General features: G+C 38.5%; 1 protein-coding gene across 4 annotated transcripts in view; it reads right to left on the bottom strand.

Moving 5' to 3' along the window:
- LOC139978289 (uncharacterized) overlaps positions 1–23767 on the bottom strand; it is a 111605-nt gene that overhangs the window by 17918 nt on the left and 69920 nt on the right. For all 4 annotated transcript variants that reach the window (XM_071988355.1, XM_071988353.1, XM_071988354.1 and 1 more), the window contains one exon: positions 14101–14157. In XM_071988355.1, the coding sequence (XP_071844456.1) occupies positions 14101–14157 (57 nt within the window). The remainder of the gene's footprint in view (positions 1–14100; positions 14158–23767) is intronic.

Consider the following 23767-nt stretch of genomic DNA (forward strand, 5'->3'; position numbering starts at 1 on the left):
GAGAGGTGTGGACGGGGTTGTGGTGGGGGGGGGGGAACCAGGGTGGGGCAAACAGCATAACATGTATACACCGTTCTACGACGTTAACGGTACATTATTTGACTATTCGTATATAATCTATTTTATTGGCTTTATGTGATTTGTAATCGTCGATGTTTCTTCATCTCTCGTCCTTGTTAATATAGCATATATAACATCTTAAAATAAACTTACTTCCACAGCTGTCCCATTATTGCACATTTCAGTGTAGATGAAGATAAAAACACTCAAATCGAGAAAATACAATTAAGGTGTACAGAAGCGGGGTCTCTTTATTGATGTTTAATACAAAGTTATACATTTTACTGGGAGAAGTAATTCGATATTAATCTTGAATGGGACATATTGAAGTGTCCCGTGGGTTTTTAGTGCTCCCTGGATACTGATAATTGAATTTTCAATTGTAAAGAAAAATTAAATGAGCATATATATTTATTTTGCTCATTTATAATCAACAGCACATCAGCAAGGAATAAAAATTGACGTGCGTAATGTCACTTAGTAACATATTGATAGAAGTTAACCACTCTAATAATACATCAAACTTGAGACTATTCTCTGAAGATTTGGCTTTTGTTCAATAATTAATGCTCTGCTATAGCTATAACAATGACAATATTAGCATTTCTAGTGACTTTTTAAGCCTTATTTCAGATAATGATGAAATATTACCTTTTTAGGGGGGGGGGGGGGAATTAACGACTTGTTTTTTGCTCCACAAATATATAGCAGTTTAACCTGCGCAAGGAAAATGATATTTTGCCCGAAATTATGACAACTAAAATTCCATAAGTAATCCATACATGAATTATAGCTTTAGGGATGGTTTAGTCAATCAACATTTTCCCGATGTTTTATCATCTTTTACACCTAATTTTCATGCCTCTATCATGAGCATCTTTGGCCTTTTCCTTAGTAGCTTAAATCCGCATGTTTTATATAATTTTCTCCTTTCTCAAACATATTTTTCACAGTTACTTCGACTTTCACATTTTTGTACTATGTCTTATGTATTCTTGATAACAATTTCACCCCCTTCCCCCCCCCCAAAAAAAAAAGGAAGAAAGAAAGTAAAGGGAATAGCAAATATTTCCTTTCTTTTCTTTTTCTTCTTTTTAAGGTGTGACATTGCATACCAATTTGATACAGTACGGTAAACTTAGACATGTGGTTTTTCGTTGTTGACATTTTCAAAAAGGGAAAACTGCTTGTAAATGTTAAAAGCTGTTCAATTGACAGAGTTATCATTCGTGATATTGATGGTGTAATTAATCTAGATTTCGTTCAAGACATTTAAAGGGATATTACGACGGCAGACAGTTAATGTAACACTTCTCTCGAAGAATGAAAATGTCCACATTGTTAACTTGTAAACCCCTTCTCAATATTTCTATACCTAATGACTCAGATATATGGTTGATTGAATATAAACTATTCCATCTGGCTATTGTACCTACAAGTTTTTGACGTTAAGATGCAGAGACGTCTAGCAATTATGTTGAGGAATCTGCTCCAACACTGATATCCGTTTAACGAAAGCCTTCGAAATTGATGCAGATAGTTTAAGTAGTACGGATGGAAATCAGACGCTCACTAAACACTCGTCATCATGCAAGTGAATAGCTTTATATTTGGGCAAGGAGAAAGGCGTGTAAAATCTCTCTACTCGCAAGAAATCGCACATGTATAAATGACTTGAATGATTTGATATGCTTGTTTGAATTTACGAAGATGTACTCTTTACACGAGTCGAAATGACAAGCCTACCTCAACTGATCAAGCATGCTATCAAAGAGTGAATTTTTCAACATGTTGGAATTAAAGGAGACACATATTCAAATATCATTCTTAGCTTATATGATAGAGGTCTTTGTGATACCGCCCCCCCCCCCAAAAAAAAACATTTAAGACAAATCGTTATTGCTCCGTTTAAATGTCGTATCCTGCGGCCAAATATGGTAAATCTATGATGTCATATAGTGCCACTAAAGGATCTGAAAACTTTTATTTTTTCTCATATTTTTTCCATCATATTTTCAATGTAGAATAATTACACATAAACCAGTGTCACCATTACGCCTATTTTATGAGCATCAAATTGTATAACTTTACCATTTGCAGAACTCATCTCAAGTACAGAAAAATAAACAAATTAATAAATATTACATCAAACCTATAATAAAATAAAGTTTAAAACAATGGAAACTGTCAAATTTGGGTCGATGTCGTCATATTTAGACTTCCTAAAGTCTTCTGTCCTGTGACATCTCCTGAATAGAATAAGATTTTTCGTATACTTGTTTTTTTTTGTTTTTTTTGGGGGGGGGGGGGGGTCTTCTATTACAGTAAGCTCTACCACGTACATGAAAGAAGCTGGTTGGCTTTGTGTCTTTTTTAGGAGTACGCCTACCTATCTAATTGCCTACAACTTTCACCTCAATAAACAAAACAACACTACCATACGTTGATATATATTCTTTGGCATCTTATACCAATTATTGTAATTACCATGTAACCTCAGAAGAAGGAAAAGGGGAAAAAGCGTACTATAACCATTCCTCGTTGGACTTACACACATATTTATGTTCAACTCATATATCATACGTAGCTGTAATGTTAACAAAAAGACAAAATTTATGGGAGGCTGAAAAAATGTTGATGAATAATTTATCAAAAAGAGGGAAAGATATTTTCCTTTGCTTATATATGATCAGAAAAACAAAACAATTTGGATGGAAACGTGACACCGTATATACCAGTCGTTCATCCACTAACTGCCCCTTCCCCGCCCCGTTCAATTTACGATCTAGTTGTCTATTCATGTGTTTAGTACCGTATGAAAAGTGTGTATAGGCAACGGGCTTTCTTAGAATCGAAATCATTATGTTCCATTATATCGCCAAATACAAGTTGGTTTGGTCAAAGAAATGTAGCAAACTGTGTGAGTTGGGTCACTTAAGTAGTATTTCTTTATACTACTCTCTCCTACTCGAGTTTGATAAAATAACAAACAGTTGATAGATCCTTGAAGTGCGTGTGGGCGCATGAAAGGAATAATGACTAGGATTCTGACATAGAAATATATTTATATATACAATAGAGCAGTATTTCGTATTGTTTGTGCTATAGCGCATGCCCTGTTATATTTGATTATCAAGTTAATTTCCAACATGGTTTTAGCGTAAATATGAACCCTATACGATACTGGTCAGCTTGGGCATTTCACGAAACAAGTGAAAACAACAATCTTGAAAGAATAGTTTTATTAGCGGTGGTTCGTCTTCTTTCCCAGTACTGCACAAAGTTTTCTACAAACTATTTATCACATTTCTGTTACATGTTGACTAATTGCAAAGAGTCGGACTTTGTGATGGTTTTTGGAGTAAGAGACATTCAATGTTTTGTTTAAAACCAGAGAGATTGTCAAGTGTAATATAATAGTCTTGCTTAGTTGTAGCTGTTTCCCCGTCTTGAATGTATTTAAACTTTGTCACAATAAGAGCAGTCGTGAATCCGACCACCGTGCATTGGTGTGCCATTAAAACTTAAAAAAATTAAATCACAATACGAAAATTATGTAAAATATTTAAAATTGAATATATGCTGAAAATTTAGAAGGAATGTGTCTGATAATGCAGGACGGGATTTTTATATTTGCATCAAAAAGAAGGACTTGTTAATTGACGATATATCTACATTCCGAGATGATGATAGTACCGTATAGTATCTTATGTTTTAACTGTAACGTGTTCTGTCATTTTCCAGAAGTCATATAGTGTGTATCTAGTAAGGAGCACTCGCTGTGTTTGACACTAAACTGGCTTCTAGATTCCCGTTATCGAAATTCTAGGAACTAAATGGAGGAGTCTCTCCGTCATTGACAATTATGGCACGTTAGACGCTCCATTACGAGTTGAGTTGATGTTGAGTTGATGACATATACAGGCGCGTATCCAGGATTTTGAAACCCCGGGGCGCGAATTACTATCTAAGCGGAGCGCCACCATCGGTTGGCGCGCAGCGTACAAGAAAATTTCTTATTTTGATACCCCCCAGATCACCGGAAACGGCACTTCTCGGGCTTGAAATGACCAACCAGATGTACACTTTTTGCCTGAGAACCAAGTATTTCCTAAAAGTTTTTTTCCATCCATAACCTTTTTGAAGATTGTCAACCCGGCACACATCATGTTCGACCTCATCGCATATCCTGTGGGTCTTTGCTTTTGTAGGTGATTCTACGTCGCGGCCCTCAATACCCGTCAGCCCCACTTTTCAAGGTTTTAAGCCCCATATTTGTTCAGAATTTGAAACTTCACATTTCTCGTGAATAAACTCACTTGAAAACATACCCATAATGTTGTACAAAATTTCATCTATGGACAACCAATATAGAAAAACTTCCTTGAACCCCTAACAGACCGGTCAAAATTGCACGAGTAGAGGGAAATGTGATGCAGAATGTTGGTCAGAAATTTTGGAAAATTCCGACACAGTTAATTTATTGGTGTATAGAAATATTAAAACCTCTTATAACGGCTATTGTAAAACTTGGTTGAAGGAAATGAAAAAATAGCAGATATATCCGAAACCGAACACTACACACATAGGCGTAGGAGGCGCGGCGGCAGTGGCGGAGCTAGGGGTATTGGTCAGGAGGGGCGAGAATGGTCTGTAGGGACGCTTTCGACACTATCTAAGCGGAGCGCCACCACTGGTTGGCGCGTAGCGTACAGAAAATGTTTGAATAAAGATACTCCCTAGATCGCCGGAAATGACCCTTTCCGGGCCTGGCTAATTTGCAGATAAACGAAGAATAAGGTGTCATCGCCAAATGACACCAACAAAATGTGAGAAATGTCAATAAGTAGATGAGAGCGCAATAAAAAATTCAATAATCTAGAATAAGTAAAAAGTGGTAAAGAGCTGAAAAAGGCTCCAGCAGTCCATTTGAGTCCGTCGGGGGGGGGGGGGGCATCCGCCCCTGACCGTATGGACGCTCCGCCACTGCGCGGCGGGGGTGCAGCCCCTAATTCGCCATTACTAATGTAAAAGAGAATTTTGACATAATTGGACCTCCATGCTTTTTATACATCTACATGAGACATGTCGTTGTTTACATTAGCATCCCGCGGTATACTGCGCAATTTGAACGGACCGTACGGTACATGATGGCATGCGATGTAATAACCGATGCTTGCTTATATGATATTGACATGAACACGTTGAACGCGCGCTTCGCGCGCGAAAATCTTTGGTTATTTTTTCAGGCAAGTCGGACAGTTTTGAGGCTTTTCATCCTGGAACGCCATTTTCATGCTCACTGATATGATGTGATATCTGCTGTTTGCGTTACAAATTCGAACAGGCGCATAGCGAGGAATTTGCCAAGGGAGGGGCGAAGCCTGTAGGCAAACTATCTAAGCGTAGAGCCACCATAGGTTGGCGCGAAGCGTTCAAGAAAATTTTGGCCGAAAATGCCTCTCAGATCGCTGGAAATGGCACTACCCAGGACCATTTGTTAGCGCGAAGCGTACAAGCAAATTTTGGCCGAAAATGTCTTCCAGATCGCTGGAAATGACACTTCCCAGGCCTTGTAAGTTGCATCTAAGCACTTTCTATTTTGAAATTACTTAGCGATATCATTTAAAAAAATGCTGAAGGGGGGGGGGCGGGCGGTCGCCCCCATCCCAAAAATCGTCATGTTCCCCGACGACACGGTCGAGTTCGAGACCAGCCACAGTTGGTTTCATAGCACAATTCTACACACGCGTTATGATAGACCATATATAGTATATATATAGATCATTAGTGAGAGAGGAAAATGGAAACGTCAAAAAATGGAGTTGTCGGTGTAAGGGGTAGGGTGAGTCACACTTTTACGAAATCATTGATCGTCACTGGCTACCCTTCAGCGCTGTAATGATGTCACTGTTCCTCTTTCTCTTCGCGTTTTTCTTTTACTCCCTCCTTTTCTCCCTTTTCTCTCTTTCTTCATTTTCTTTTCCCTTCCTTCCTCTCCTCCTCTTCTTTTTCCCCCTCTTTTTTCCTTTTTTCTTCCTTTTTTTTCTCTCCTCTTTTTCTTACCCGGGGGTCGCGCGCCCCCAACGCTCCCCCTGGATACGCACCTGATATATATATTGTTGATGATATATATATTGTTGATGATATATATATTTTGCAGAAAATTGTTCAATTGCTCAGATGGAATAAAGTGAACAGTGAACATTTTGCAGAAAAATGTTGAATTGACGAGATACGATTAGTTGTCAATTAAACATTCTGCAGAAAATTGCGCAATTGCTCAGTTGGATTGAAGTGAACAATTTAATATTTTGTAGGAAAATGTTGAATTGACGAGATATGATAAGTTGTCAATTCAACATTTTGCAGAAAATTGTTGAATTGACGAGATCTGATAAGTTGTCAATTAAACATTTTGAAGAAAATTGTTCAATTGCTTAGTTAAAGCAACTGAGCAATCCAACTTTGTTTCTGATTTTTAATATGATATTATCTTGTCATCTTAACAATTTACTGAATAATGTCAACTTATGGGGCAAAGCTTTTCTTATGTTGATGGCACTTTTAAGTTTCCGTACTCCATAGACGCCCGTCATGTTTGATTGAAATTGAAAGGTTTAATACAAGTCTTACAGTTGTTTCAACTATCTGTCGTAAGTCAAAATCAAACGGAACCAGCCACTTTATTTGAAAGAATCTATGATTGGAAATGAACAGAACGGAAACACTTGGATCAGCCGAAGAGACGAAAGGGAATAGACAAAAAGCAAGAAAAAAGGCAAGATATTAAGGGACGATTGGATACTATTGTCGCAGGGATCTGCCTGCAATATTGTTGTCAAAGCTAGTTTGTGGAACATATTTAAAATGAAGTAAATATGAGTGGGATATAATAGAATGACCGAGCATTGAAACATTTTAAATGTTACCTAATATATAATCCAATCAATCAAGGAGAGGCTTATATAGAGAATGCACATTTATTCCGGCGTACCGTGAATTGTCATGTAATTTTTACTTTTGCAACGACTGTTACAATTGGTTTGCTATTCAGTTAAATACAGACATTTCACTGCCTACGAAGTATGCACTTGACTGTGTGGCATGTATACCTCACTGCAATACGAAGTATGTACTTGACTGTGTGGCATGTAAACTTCACTGCACTACAAAGTATGCACTAGACTGTGTGGCATGTAAACTTCACTGCACTACAAAGTATGCACTAGACTGTGTGGCATGTATACTTCACTGCAATACCAAGTATGTACTTGACTGTGTGGCATGTATACTTCACTGCACTACGAAATATGTACTTGACTGTGTGGCATGTATACTTCACTGCACTACGAAGTATGCACTTGACTGTGTGGTATGTATACTTCACTGCACTATGAAGTATAAATTTGACTGTGTGGCATGTATACTTCACTGCACATACACTGCACTATACAAAAAATCCCCTGATAAAGACTATCTATACAATTTGAAAAAAAACAAATATGGATTGTTGCCCAACAAAAGACATTTTGAGTTGTACGGAATTGTTGTCATATACGTATTTACTTTGTCTTATTGTTGTTTTGTCGGACATAACTCTACTAGGACTTAAAACTGGCTGCTCTGACATAGTTCGTATTAACATGGACGGTCATGGAAAGGTTATGAATGTGGTTGCGCTAAAGAATCTTATCGTCAGTATATATGTAAGGCTACTACGTGCAGTTTGCGCTACTGTCTTGTGGATGCTTCGAATATTATGGATACTGACTAGCCTACGTAGTTGTGAATTCATGTTCACTTTGGCGATGTACCTAAATGTGTACTGAGCCAAATAAGATCCATATATATATATATATATATATATATATATATATATATATATATATATATATATATATATATATATATATATACATATATATATGTGTGTGTGTGTATCAATAGCCTTTTTACAAGACCGTGCTTTACATATCAAAATCGTACAACGTTCTAAACTTAAAGAAAAAAAAACAGCTCTTATATCTTTCGTATGTTGATTTTGGTTCCCCTCTCTACAGACCAAACACGATTAATCATGGCCATTAAGATATTTACCAAAGGAATCAGCCTTCGTCCTGCTTCACTTTTTTAAACTTTTTGACTTTTTCTTATGCTTTCTCCCTATAATTTGAGTATGTCAGCTGGACTTTGACACTTTACATCGGTTTTTTTATTTGTTATATCTCATTCTTCCTAGAGAAATCTATGCTGAAATCTGAAGATTATAGCAATGCTCTTAATAGAGATCCTTCTCCTCCAAACGGACGGACTTGACAGAAATAATGAAGAGTAAACATCAAAGTTATAAAGAGATGAAGTGGAGAAGCGAGAGAAAGATGGAGTGGTCGTAAGGGAAATCACAGGGTTATAATAGAAAGTGAAGAAGGGAATCGTTAAAGCAGCTGGCTATGTCAAGAAACTTATAAATGTAATATTATCATAATTTTTTAGTTCCATGTAAGTACGTTAGTAAAAATTTATTCCGCAAAATGTTGGTCCCCAAAAAATCTTGGTCCAAAAAAATTATGAGTCCCAAAATTAATTGGAATTATCGGAACATAGAGACGTCGGAACATATAGAAGATATATATATATATATACACACATATATATATATATTTATATATATATATAAATTTATATATATATATATAGCCTATATATATATATATGTGCATATATATATAGCATGGTGGGCTCATAATTGACGCACTTAAGGATTGGATTGACGATGTCTGTCAACCTAAAATCCAAATCACTCAACTGCATGCATTTTTCATATGTGTAGTTCCTCAGAAATGTAATGATCTCAAAATATTTATTGTTCTGTGCTTACGCAACGTACAATTGAGAAGAATTTGAACACAAAATGTCTGCTGTGTCAAGTTCTTTCATACCCCTAAATTGAAACATTCGTTGATAAGCTAACTGTAGAGTAGGCCTAAGTATACATCCATTAACTTTGGATGCTGTTTGCTATGCTCTGAACCTCCTAGCTCAGACAGGTCAGGTCCCAGAGAGTAGTTGTATCATATTGAAGTAATTTTGGTAATTTTTTGGGAGTAAGATTTCCAAATGTCCAAAATACGTGTAAAACTGGGGGGAGGGTGGTAAAAGCTTAATAGAAACCACAATTTGCTCAGCAAATAGTTGAAATGGATTCAAACTCATGAATATGTAATTATGCTTGACTGCAAAAAGTTTACGTGGCCTGCTGTATCGTTGCTAGTTATAATTGAAGGTGCGTCAATTACGGGGATGCGTCAATTACGAAGCCTTTACTATATATATATAAATATATATAACAACAAGCTATAGCTTTAACCTATCAAGACGAAGTTTCAAGTATCAAGCTGGTCCTCATAAGTCTACGCGAAATGACAGAACAGCTAAGTAAAAATTGTCGAGTGTTTTCTCTTAGTCTGACGGAATCCACGTCACAGAATTCTGAAGGTTTGAAGAGGATTCGGTAGTAACGTTACGAAAGACAGAAATAAATGGCTGTGGTATCCTTAATGATTTGATCTCTTCTTGCTATTTGTTAACTTATTTATTCTCAATAATAACATCATTTTTCGGTAAATTCCAAGCTTACTTTATGCTAGACTGAGTCTACAACAATGCAATTAATATATATATATATATATATATATATATATATATATATATATATATAATTTGAAATTGTAGTGAGTTGGAAAATCCAGAACAGTAAAAACTTTCAGTCTCCACCGACATTCGAACCCGGGCCTCCCCGCTGGTTAAATCGGAATTAAGCTTCAAAAATTCAGCCGTTTAAAATATCCTATGACTATATTCTGATACCTTAGTAATAAAGAAGGAAAAGTATTCCTATTTGCCGCACATGATAGATGTGATTAAGTAAGAAAGACAATCAACACGCAGTTTTGACCATGTTCATGTTCACTAATATATTTTATCTTATATACTCACTTCCTCTGTTGAGACTAATTAATCATTTCACCAGTAGTTCGACCTTCCTTAACCTATATACACGCAACTCTTGGCCATACCACCCCCCCCCCCCTTACTTACAATCATCCCCGGGCTATATTATGTGGAAATGAATTGTCAGAATATATTTCTCTCTCTCGACTTGACGTTAGAGAGAAGTCTGTAATCTAGACGTGACGAAAATGTTCATTGACCTGAGGTTTTTAACTGTTTCCTTATCGGTTAATAGAAGCTCTTTCTATGTCACGCTAAAGGATCCAAATGACTACAACCAACCTGAGCAGCTCAACGTTATCAGTTTATCAATATATCTCAAATGAAGATACAAGACCACCGGAGAGGAAATATTCCATCCCCCCCCCCCCTATCAATGACAGAAATTAATTTTCATCCTGGGAATCAGGAAAGAGAGAGAGAGGTGGAGAGGGTGAGAGACAGAAAGAAAACACTTGCAGCAGTGACACAGGGGAAATATCAATCAATAAATTGAATTGTTCTAAATATGTTCTAATCCACTTTGTATGCAAGTACGAGTAAGAATATTTGAATTAAACGTCAGGTGCAAACGATTGACCCCGGCAACCTTAAAAATCATAAACTTTTTAAATTTAACGAAGAAAATTAATCACATTTGGCCGAAATATCCGTCGGCTGTCCAGTGATGTAGAATGTTTTTTTTTTTTTGGCGATGTCGGTCTCAAAGATTTGGCGTTGGATATTCAGAGAGAAAAGGTAATATGTAATATTTTACAGAGGAATTCGAAGTATGAAACCAGAATGCAGAACGCATTGAGGTTTTTGATGGGAATCGTGGATACTTGTCATTCTTGGTGTGTGGATGCATCACATTGAGTACAATACCCTATTGTTGTTGGTGGAGGTGTGTATTGACACGTACTGTGGACTGACGTGCGTTTATTATAACATAGATGGCATAGTTCCATTGTACATCAACAAAGTGGTTGGGTCCGTTTATATTGTAACAGCTATTTCTGGTTAACAAGCAGAAGTCTAGGGCAATGAAGTCTTCGAAACCTCAATGCGTTTCGCATTCTGGTTGCCGCTTGTTCCCGTTTCCGACTCCATGTCGTCCTCCCCTTGTTCACCTTCTAGTCTTTCTTTATTTCTCCCGTCCCTCTTTCTCGCTTTCCCCAATTCCCCCTCCCCTTTTAAACTCTTGTGCACCCATTTACCCCCATCTCTCATGTCATCTATTTCTTCATATTCTCTCTCCCCCCCCCCCTTCCAACCTCTCTTCTCTTTCGCTTCCTCACCGTCGTCCACAAATTATATATATATATATATATATATATATGTATATATATATATATATAATTGAAAACGTAATGAGTTGGAAAATCCAGAACAGTGAAAAAACTTCCAGCCTCCACCGGGATTCGAATACGGGCCACCCGCTTTATATGCGGACAGCCTTACCACTAGGCTATGGACGCTCTTTGAATGTCCAGAGGTTCGAAACCGGTAAGGAAGGACGTAATTCCACTGTAGGCGTTAGTCACCTGTATCGAACAATAATAGTTCTGTATTGGTGACATATTTGCCCTACACTAGAGATCAAACATGATGCTAACTAACTCGAAATCATTTGTGACTCCTAAAGCCGGATCTCGAAAGAGATACTTTGAACAGATTTTATATTAATGAAATGGAGGTAAAAGACAAAGGCAAATGAATATATATATATATATATATATATATATATAGTATTAGCCACGTGCTAAAAAACTTCACTTTTCTGCGGCAACGAAGGTTGTCTTCGTTTCCATAATATCCTACAGCAAGTTCAGCATATATTTGATTTCGAGCTCGAAATGTGCGTTAAGGGAGGATGGGCACGAGGAGACAGACTAGAGAGGGCCAGGAGGGATGACAGATGGAGGAGGAGGAGGACGAGTAGGAGGAGAAGGAGAGGGAACCATAGGTGGGTTTTGAGATCGGTGAGGGGGGGGGGGTGCATGTGTGGGGTGAAACATGTTATACCGGCTATGCAGAAGAAATATTGGACGTATTTATTATTTTAGTCGGACATGTGATTGATTTAATGATTCTGAAATTTGAGATTGAAATTGAAATTCAGACTGTGAGTATACACCCGAAAGTTCAGAGAATTTGCACCAGAGAGCATAAGTTATTGACATGCATTCGATTCTCAACCTTTATCTTTGCTTTAAAAAAATGGGTGCGATCTTATTGGTCTTTACTAGTATGTTTCACTTCAAGGGAATACCAGCTCCTGTCACAAAACTGGAAATACTACATTAGATATAGGAAATTAATAGATTTCTGATTTACACGTGTATTTTCCGTCTGTCTTGTTAGAATATCATATCAGAAGTAGAATCTACATTAAAACACCCCCAAACTATACATATTTCATATTTTCTCAGGTCATTCAGTTAATTGTAGTGAAACTTCATTGTTTCGGTTGATTTATTATTAGATTAAATATGTTTCGATATTATAAATTTCAACGGGTCGCATTAACGGGCACTCACTCACCTGATGTGCATTCAATATTTATGAATTTCAACTACTCAAAGTAAACCTTTTCTCATTCCATACATCTATACATTTGTTATTTCAACCTTTATTACTTCGCAGAAAATTATTTAAGACGAATGCCACAGTTGTCAACTGTAATCATATTGTTTTAAAGAGTAAATCTACAGAACAAGGCAACACGAAAAGACCCAAAAAAATTGATAAATTGCTGCCGTCAGCTACTTGAATTGAAAAATTGGAAGCTGTTGTTATAAATCTGCAAATCATCAAGTATACTCAAGACATTTTCTGATTAATATTTGTTTGCGCGACCTTGATTCATGGTTGTGTCGTCATGATATATATGCATTCTGCTGTAGGTTGATTTTTAACATTCCGAAATGAAAGCAAGGCTGGAGTAAACTAATAATTTAGTTAACGCTGTTAATCACAAAGTACAGTAATTCTAATGTCTCTCTTTTTGTTTGGGAAGAGGGAGGGGAGGCTACTTTTTCTCTTTTTGGGGAACAGGGGAGGGTAGGGGACAGGGGCGGGAGTGGACAGGGGAGGGGGAACTGCTGAAGATATACATGCCTTGGTTATTTTGCTACTAGATACGATTTAAGTTTAAGTGCGCTGCATCTTAATTGAAATGATGCAATGATTTATTGAGATCACTGAGCATTCTGTTTAATTCTCTCAATTTCAATAACAGTTCACTGCAGTTTCAGCTACTTGAAGTGACACCGAATTCAATAAAATAATCGATAGGTGAAATTGCAATGCATTTATAACAGCAGAGTAATTCTAACCTACATTGCCAGATGCAATTAATCGTTTGAGCCAGGTTAATATGAGATCTGAAGATGTCTATAAATCACTAAAAGAGATCCCCCTGTCAGGAGTCCTGATATCTGTTAATTTGTAAAATATTCTGCGTCTTATTCAGAAAGACACAGCCTTGCTGTGCATCCTTGAGAGTATGTAGTACCTGGGAAACTTTAACGAACCAAAAACGTTTGGAATGGCGAATACAGCGTTGATCGTAGATGATAATGCAAACGGGTAAGAAAGGGGGACGGATATACAGTAACAGAGGGAGGGATGGTTTTAAACCTTTGTTAGTTTACTGCTTGTAGCAATTTACCTTCCGTCTGATGGGACATCTGAGATAAGTAGTTACACTGTTTTAATTGAACACGACATGCCGTGTTACATTCGGAATTCCGATATTTGTTGACTCATCAAGTTATACGCAAATACAATCTTGACAAACATTGTCGAGATGCTGTGTTACACTTAACATAACATCACAACATGCATGTCAAAACACGACAAATGTTGACTAGGTTAAATCTTCACAAAAATTGACAAATTATCGATATTTCGTGTTATGCCAACACATGTTACTCATACATCTCTGTTCCTTCAGGGCCACCGTAACCTTTTTTTCAGTCTTATTCCGTTAATTCTTAGTTAATAATTCTCATTACATGTACAAATTAAAGCTAAACTTACCTTAAACTCATAAACGAATCCAAAGCTAAGATTTGTAAACGTCACTGTTTCAGACTCCTGAGAAAAAAAAAACATAGTTAGAAACAAAGATGAGATCATACCAATTAGAATATTCAGCATTAATTACTTTAACTGCATAAAAAGGTTAAACGTGTTTGGTTGTCTTATTACAGATGACATATTATGACAGGTCATTACAGAATATGACAGATTATTACCGATTCTAGGGCACTATTTAGTACTCATACTCGCAGTTAGAGTATACTCATACCAATGGGACGAAGTCATGTACTCGAAAACTAGTACTTGTGTACTCGCACTATACAAATATCTTTCTAGATCTAACAGACTAAACCCTGTACCCAAAGAGCACCGGTAATTTAGCCACAAGACAGCCAGGAAATACGTTTTTAGCTCAGCTGAATGATTTCAGATGAGCTATAGCGATCGCGCGATACTGCAGAAATTCTCTCTTTTTTTGCACCGTGTTTGAATGACTAACATTTCGTCATTTTTCACTCGATTTGTCTGAAATTTCGACAGTGGTTTGTGTGAGTTAAGTTTCCATGCAAGCAATCATATTTGATAATTTGAATGTCACTTGAGGTCGCGAGAGGCCATTTTCTTACAACGTTCAAAGTAATTATGATAAGTAAGATTTATCTGTATTGTTGGAGCCGATTCCGATTTCTGCTCTTTAACGTTTCTCTGTGGTACTTCGATTGTAAACAATTTACAGGTCGTTCTACTACTGTATGGGTGCAATTTTCGGTCAGAACAATTCAAACGTGATATCCACAACATTTTAGCAGATTTAGTAGAGGAATACTTTTGTTTTTACGTTTTCGTTCTATTACGGCATGAATGAAAACTGCGAAGTGCATAAACTGTTTTTTGTTTTGTTTTTGGCAATGGGGTAAAGTTCATCCCTGGTTATAAGTACAACATTCTATTGCATAAATTAAGTTTGTGACAATGTTTCCATTTTGAAGGAATACAACTTTCTACCATTGTAACAAACTATGTCTGCTAAAAAGGATCATAAGGCACGGAAAAAAAGGAGATGAGAGGAAAAGAAATGCCACCGTTATCTATCCCGCCTATGTCTTAAAACTTTTCGCACAAACAAAGGGCATAAACTGATCGGAAACTAAACTGCTCAGAAGCTAAGCTGAGCTTCTGCAGCGTGGCTGCTCCTGTTGTACGTTTCACCGTGGCTCCCACATACAACAATGTTTGACCCACTTCATCTGACACCGGTTGCTATGGTGTGATAGATGTAAATGACCATTTAATCATCGCAAACTCCATGATGAATTCAGCAGATTGCTAGATTACTTTACCATTATGATTTGAATGATCATCTCGGTCTATATCTTGTCTTCACAAAGTCTAGATTTTAAATGTTCACCTAGCTCTTTATGAACTTTATCAAAGATATTACTACAGAGTCGAACTATATACAGTGGAACCGTGAGAACAAAAGGAAGGTTCATGCGTGACTGCTCTTCGGGTCACTTAATATTCCTGTGAACTTTTTTATACGAACATTATAGACACTTAATTGGTAAGTACCAACCTCTCATAGAACAGATTTTAGTTAAAAAAAGTCGTACAAACCACTTGATACAATGATCTTCTCACAAATACTTCCTTAACATATATTAACATTGAATTGAATTGATGAGACGTTATGACACGGAATTCCGCTTCCGGTAGTTAATGCTTATAGTCATAAGAAGTCAACGGGTTCAAATGATCTTGTTTGGAGGTTTGGATGTAACGTGACCATAACATTAACGTAAATCTCTGCCACAACAGGTTTGCGCTCATTTGAAAGCAGTTCCTTCAGCATATGTTTTCAGACTTTCAGAGCTTCGTGCAATGTTTTCATTCTTTATATATTATTAATTAAAGCTAGGATCAGGGCAACCATTAATTATCGTTTTCTCCCTCGTTTCAAACCCCATCCCCACACTAAGTTCCTCCCCCCCCCCATTGTATTCCTCATCTCACCCTAGTTACATGTTCTGCACCTGCCATGCCACACCATTTTATTAACCCACCACATTCTATCTATGTTGGGCTCTTTCTCTGAATCGCAATTAATAGATTTACGTTTCCACTTTTTGATCAGACAGATTCCATGAAATCAAAAACAAAGCTGAAACACAGTTTGTGAAATGACAGAGATCATAAGATTACTGTTAGGTTCTTCCGACATGGTTGACTTATATCGCCAGTACAAACGACATCAATGGGGAGGGGAGAGGGAGAAAAGGTGAGGGTGGATAGATCAGGGAAGGGTATATTAGGGAACGGTAGGAGTAGAGGTACGGTTGGGATGGGATGGGATTGGATTGGATGGTATTTGATGGGATGGGTTGGATGGGATGGGATGGGACGGATGGGAAAGGGTGGGGTAGGTAAGGATGGGACAGGGGAGCGAGAAGGTAGCCTGGTTGGGAGGCCAGAGTATACAGACGACCTGGAAGATTTATGCGTGCCTCATCACATATAAAAAAAAAATATGAAGGCAGTTAAAGCTGCACTGTATTTAACATTCTTCTTTTCATGTTGACGGTAGCCCATATTGTCTCTATCATCAATAGCATAATAATAATAGTATGAACCCATAACCAGTTTATTGTGTTAATCGTTACGTTCCTTAACGTTTTGACATACAGTGTTGCAAATGAACGAATGACATATAAAATTAAGTTTGTGTCCCAAAAGTTATGTATTGAGGTAAACAGTGAACACGACGGGTCTAATACAAGCAGCAGTGAAATGGTTACATCCACAATTGAGTTCTCTCAGTTAGATTGAGCAATTGTATATAGGGGTATCCAATTATATGTAACTTGTCACAACGCAAAGTTACAAAACGTACACAAACTGGATTTGAAACATTTAATACCTTACCAGATGTGACACTTGTGTACTTTTAATAGTCACGTGGTTTCTATTGGTTAGGAAATGGGACAATATTGATGATCTGTGACAACCAAAATAAAGAAGACATCAGCACGTGTTTATTTAGTCCGGCTTGTTTCTCAATCAAGTTAAGGAAGTCAATGTATGATGTTTTCCTCTTAGAATACTATATGACTGCACTGAAGTAAGATTTATTGGTTTTAATAGCATCTGCTAAAGTAAATGTCATTCCAATGAACTTTTTCAGGTATAAAATCAACGCGTTACTAGCGACATAAGCACTACGATTAATGACACTCTTCACACACACAAACATACAATAATGTTTCAGTCGGTGTAAAAAAAAGCACTTCGAAATGACATTATCATCATCAACATGTGATAACCGTATTTTGCATTAACCTAATTATTTGAAAATAAGTTCCTTATTTATACATGAACCATTCTGACGTTCTTGGGACAGAATAGGAAGTTGACCCTTGTACCATTGCAAATGTGGCTTAGTCATGTTTTATTTTCCTATATGGAGACGGTTATATGGGGGATGGGGATGGTTTGGTGGAGTTAACCTCCTCGACTCCCGCAAGTTTATATATAAACTTGCGTATTGCTTATATATATACCCTGATGTAGGCTTTATACATTCCAGTCTTTTCAACGGGAAGGGTGAATCAAATGGGAAGGATGTAGGGGAAAAGCCTCCACACGTTTTCTATGAATGGGAAATTATGTGGAATAAAATGCTACATGTGACTCTCAACTCCCGTAAAAGGTGAGAGTGTAAATCATAATAATTCCGGTCAGAATCCTGCATTTAATGTAGACTAATATTGCATGGAAGCAGCAGCCTACTCGTAATGAGTCAATGTTCGTTCTCGAAATGAGTCCATGTTCGTTCTCATAACGAGTCCACATTCGTTTTCGTCATGAGTCCATGTTCGTCCTCGTAATGCTAGTATAGGATACCTGTACTCATCATAATCACCCTCGTGGTTTGGGTACTCGTACTACTATAGTCCGATATGATTAAGTACAGTACTCGTGTACTCACCTTGAGCCTTGTACTCAAATTCGTACTCATGTGAGGACAATTCTACTCGGTACTCAATCGCGTGTTATTGTATCCGTACTACAGAAGTGGAGGTATGCGGTATATATGTAAAGAAATGTACGATTAAATGCAATAGACAGTAGTAAAAACCACTACGACTTGTTCAAATTGTCCAAGTATGTATATTTCATCGTCCAGGACTGATATTGGCTACTCTTGTTTCGAACTTCCAAAGTACAAAACCTAAAAGAAAGTGAAAATGTAATTTTCTAGATTGAATTTCTCGAAGAATGTAAACATGCCATCTAGTTTCTAGCAGCTGAAACAGATTTTAATATAGCCAGAAGCGTTTGAACGTTTCTGCCGGGCGTCTAACCTGTACCAAATAAGGACACTTCGTGTCAATACGCCATACATAAACCACTAATTGAGCCCTCATGGGAAGTGGTTTCGCCGAAGGTGATATCTACCGAGAAATATTTTGAGTTCAGTTTGATAGCGACAATCCCACGACAATAAAAGAAGTATTAGTAAATAATCTGGATCTCTTCTAAGTTCTACCAACTTATTGTATTTAGAAAGCAGGGACTAAATTCCAAAGGTTCGTTCTATTTTTGCTAAGTTTATCTTATGTGTCCGAGTCCTCGCAAGTAGCTGTAATTTACACACATGCGATAGACCTTTACAGAAGTGTAAAGTGGGTATTTATGATGGACGAGGAAGGGAAGAGGAGTAAACTGTTATTGGTTGGGTACAGAGGTAGACCGGGTATGGGAAAGAGAGAGAGAGGGATGGGAGAGAGTGGAGCCAGAACATTGTCATATAATTCTTGCCCCCGCCCAGTGATTTTTATAGATGCAGCACAGAGAAATTACTCGGAAATTTCTTAAGAATTTATCTTCTCCCTTTCCATACCGTCGCATCTTGTTCTTCCCCTTTTTCTATTGGCAAATGGTTTGTGTGTGTATGGACAGTTTAATAAAAAACAGAGCTCATCCCGCAATGTCAACACACCGCCCTACCGTGTTAGGAAGAAATAAGGTCACATCAGGGAGTTGTTATTCCATAACAACTCCCTGTTATTCCATAATAGTCAGGTGGCTTAGCAACAATTTTCAGGCTTAACGTTACCGGCCGGACAAAAGTACCAAATTTGGCATGGAGTTTCTTTTCGACCTATCTATCGATTTTATCCGTGGAACCCACTTTATCGGATCCGATTTTTCAAGATGACGGCCAAAATCCAAGATGGCCGCCAGAAAAAAAGGAAATGTCATATATCTGGCTGTAAAAATCGGAGATGAACAAATGAGGGGTCAATTCAGGTGTTTCCGGGGTCACTGAAACAGATGATGATCATGGCATCTTGCTTGAGTAACCCACTTCCAAGATGGCGGCCAAAATCCAAGATGGCCGCCAGAAAAAAAAAGGAAATGTCATATATCTGGCTGTAAAAATCGGAGATGAACAAAAGAGGGGTCGATTAAGGTGTTTCCGAGTTCACTGAAACAGATGATGGTCATGGTATGTTGCTTGGGCCACCCACTTCCAAGATGGCGGCCAGAATCCAAGATGGCCCACTGGATAAAAAAGGAAATTTCACATATATTCAATCCCCAGACCCCCCGTGCCTTTTTCTGATCGGGACCATCAAACCTTCCGTCCTCAAACGTTTAAATGAAACCGGGCTAGCACCCTGACTATATGTTATGACATGGTATTCTTATTGTGTCACTTTGGCTCAGGAAGCCACATAGGACTTATTGGGGAACTTTGAGGAGTGATCGACCGTGGATAGACACTGTCGCAAAGCCCGTTATTATATGGGAGTTACGAGTGTCATGTAAGACTGATTACATTGAGTCAACTATATAATAGGGTAACTTGAGGGAAAACAGACCAGATGTGAATACCGACTCATTGAGAGATTTTGTACGATTGTGCACCCTTCATAAACACAATGTCAATTGTGCGAACAACACACGCTAAGTCAGGTCACTAGTCATCTGAGGTATTTAGGTCGTTCTTTTCGAACCTGTACTCCAGGGCTGCTATTAGCGAGGATCTCCAGGAAGACTTGTTGTCTGGTATAGACAAGCCCCCCCCCCCCCCCCTTCATAAACACAACGTCAATTCTGCGAACAACACAACACACGCTAAGTTAGGTCACTAGTCATTTGAGGTCAACCAATAATACTAATAACCAAAACAACAACAATAACAACCAATAACACCAATAATGAAGGCGTGAAACCATCATTTCCACACCAACCGGACAAAGGGACACTCCAGCAAAAGGTGTTGCATAGTCCTGATGGCTTTACAGCCCACACAGGGACAAATCCCATAACCTAATCGCCACCTGACTAAGCAAAAATGGTTAGTGATGAGGACCCCATGTGCAATCCTCCTCGCCAAGTCCAGGAGACCGCTATCTAGTGACTTACAACACACAGAACACCACACATCTGGAGAGATGGCTGTTTGGCAAGCCGAGGGGGCCACGTTCAGCAGAACATCTGGCCCACCCTCCTCTTTGATTCTACAAAGTGAGTCACCAATCTGAGTATACACCCCCGAAGGGCGTGTCGCCTTTGGCCAGTTATTGGAAAAGGATCCGGGGCAAGAAGTGGCGAAAAAGAAAACCACCCAGAACCTAACAAAAAAGGCAAACGAGGGATTCTCAAACGCAACGAAAAAACCTTTCAAAAGGAGAAAGCGCAGTTAAGATGGTAGGTGGACCAAACCCACCCGCTCAAGGGGGTCTTTTACAGAATGGTCCTTTTGAGAAGGTTTGGTTTGCACTTTCCCCAAATGAAATAAAAAATGATCCTCTCCAATCGCACCAAGGCATAATCTGGTGCAGCGATCACCGTACCAGGATACCAAAGGAGAGGAACAATAAAACGATTGACAACTGTAACCTTACCAGGGAGGGAGAGTCACCTCCGATTGAATGTGTCGAGCCTTGCCTCCACCTGATCAGCCTTTCTCGGGCCAAGTGGTGGCCTCCGGGGCACAATAACCTAGCCAGATGCCGATTACCCTGATCATGACATCTGACCAACTGGCATCGAACGGAAGGGATTAGCCGCGCCAACTTCCTGAATGCAGCCCTTTGGTCTTGGACTTGTTAAGTCTGGCACCAGTAGCCTCTTGGAAGGTGGCCAAAACCTTCGATAAAGGCTTGAAGGAGACCAGGTCCGACACAATACAAGTGACGTCATCGGCATATTGCATGCATTTAACTATAGCCCCTCCCTGTACATTGAAAGGTCGAAACCCCAAGCATCTGTCCAGCGAGGTACTGAGCGTTTCGCTGAAGAGAACATACAACAAGGGGGAGAGGGGACAACCCTGACGGACTCCCCTTCGAACCGGGAAGGGACCGGAAGTAAATCCGTTAACAGTGACCATGCTCGTGACGTCCTTATATAGTAACGAGACCCAACGAATAAACACTGATTTCAATCCGAAGGACTCGCACAGCGCAAGTCTGGAGAGGACCTACAATATCCGGCATCACATCCGCTAAGCGATTTCCTAATGCTTTGGCCAGGATTTTGTAGTCCAGATTTAACAGCGCTATTGTACGCCAATTAGGGTCCAAAGGGTCTCTCGACTTTGGGAGGAGAACAATATTTCCAGCCCTCTGTGTTTGGCTCATGTAATTCAACTGGAAAGCGGTAGCGAACACGTCTCTAAAGTCCCCACCGAGAACCTCCCAGAAGGTCCGATAGAACTCAGGAGGGAGGCCATCGGGACCGAAGATTCGAACCCAAGCTATCGTTTTACTATGAGGGGGGGGGGGGGCCTTGTCTATACCAGACAACAAGTCTTCCTGGAGATCCTCACTAACAGTAGCCCTGGGGTACAGGTTCGAAAAGAACGACTTAAATACCTCAGATGCCTAGTGACCTGCTTAGCGAATTGGGTTCGCACAATTGACGTTGTGTTTATCAAGGGTGCACAATCGTACAAAATCTTTCAATGAGTCGGTATTCACATCTGGTCGGTTTTCCCTCAGGTTACCCTATTATATAGTTGACTCAATGTAATCAGTCTTACATGACACTCGTATAACTCCCATATAATAACGGGCTTTGCGACAGTGTCTATCCACGGTCGATCACACCTCAAAGTTCCCCAATAAGTCCTATGTGGCTTCCTGAGCCAAAGTGACACAATTAGAATACCAGTCATAACATATAGTCAGGGTGCCAGCCCGGTTTCATTTACACGTTTGGGGACGGAAGGTTGGATGGTCCCAATCAGAAAAGGGCACAGGGGGTCTGGGGAATGAATATATATGAAATTTCCTTTTTTTTCAGGGGGTCATCTTGGATTCTGGCCACCATCTTGGAAGTGGGTGGCCCAAGCAACATACCATGACCATCATCTGTTTCAGTGAACTCGGAAACACCTTAATTGACCCCTCTTTTGTTCATCTCCGATTTTTACAGCCAGATATATGACATTTCCTTTTTTTTCTGGCGGCCATCTTGGATTTTGGCCGCCATCTTGGAAGTGGGTTACTCAAGCAACATGCCATGATCATCATCTGTTCAGTGACCCCAGAAACACCTGAATTGACCCCTCATTTGTTCATCTCCGATTTTTACAGCCAGATATATGACATTTCCTTTTTTCTGGCCGCCATCTTGGATTTTGGCCGCCATCTTGAAAAATCGGAACCGATAAAGTGGGTTCCACGGATAAAATCGATAGATAGGTCGGAAAGAAACTCCATGCCAAATTTGGTACTTTTGTCCGGCCGGTAACGTTAAAGTTGCTAAGCCACCTGACTATAACAACTCCCTGGTCACATACACAAATGTTTACGTCCAGTTGATCGCCGCACATTGCAGGCGTGAAACTCGAGTGGCAGCATGCTGTAACGGTTACCGTAATGGTAAACTATATTATATATATATATATATATATATATTTATATATATATATATATATATATATATATATATATATATATATATATATATATATATATATATATAATTATATATATATATATATATATTTAATGATATAGTCTTTCTATACGGTAACTTACAGCACGCTGTCACTTGATTTTCACGCCTGCAGCGCGATCATCATAAAACTGGACGTAATCATTTGTGTATGTGACCTTATTTCTTCCTAGCATGGCCGTTATTCGGTCTCAAATATGCTAGAAAGTCGAATACATGTTACGCATGCCCTATTCTAAGAGTTTACATAAGATTAGCGTATCTACGTTAACACTCTTCAACGTAGGCCTATCGAATTTATTTTGAGAGTCAGAATTACCAGGAATGATTGCTTGAAAGATTTGATTAATTATAACTAGCTACTATGGAGACACCTTGAGAGAGTTACTGATCAATATTCCGTACAAACATGACATTACGCATCAGTACAGACAATTTATGATATGGATTTGATGTGGTATATTAATCAAATAACTCATTTCAACTAGGAGGATGTTTCAAAACGAGGAAGGGTTATCTTCATCTCAGTCTTAAATGGCTCAATATGTTGACCTCTACTTGATGTCAAATATTTAACCGAAAGAAAAAACAACAACAAGAAAGTAGAAGTTTGACCCTTTCTCTTTCATCATAGGTACTATGAAAATCATAGGCAAAATTATAAACTAATTCTAGCTTCACTGAACTTAAA

This window comes from Apostichopus japonicus, chromosome 13 (assembly GCF_037975245.1).
Source record: "Apostichopus japonicus isolate 1M-3 chromosome 13, ASM3797524v1, whole genome shotgun sequence".
Lineage (NCBI taxonomy): Eukaryota > Metazoa > Echinodermata > Holothuroidea > Aspidochirotida > Stichopodidae > Apostichopus > Apostichopus japonicus.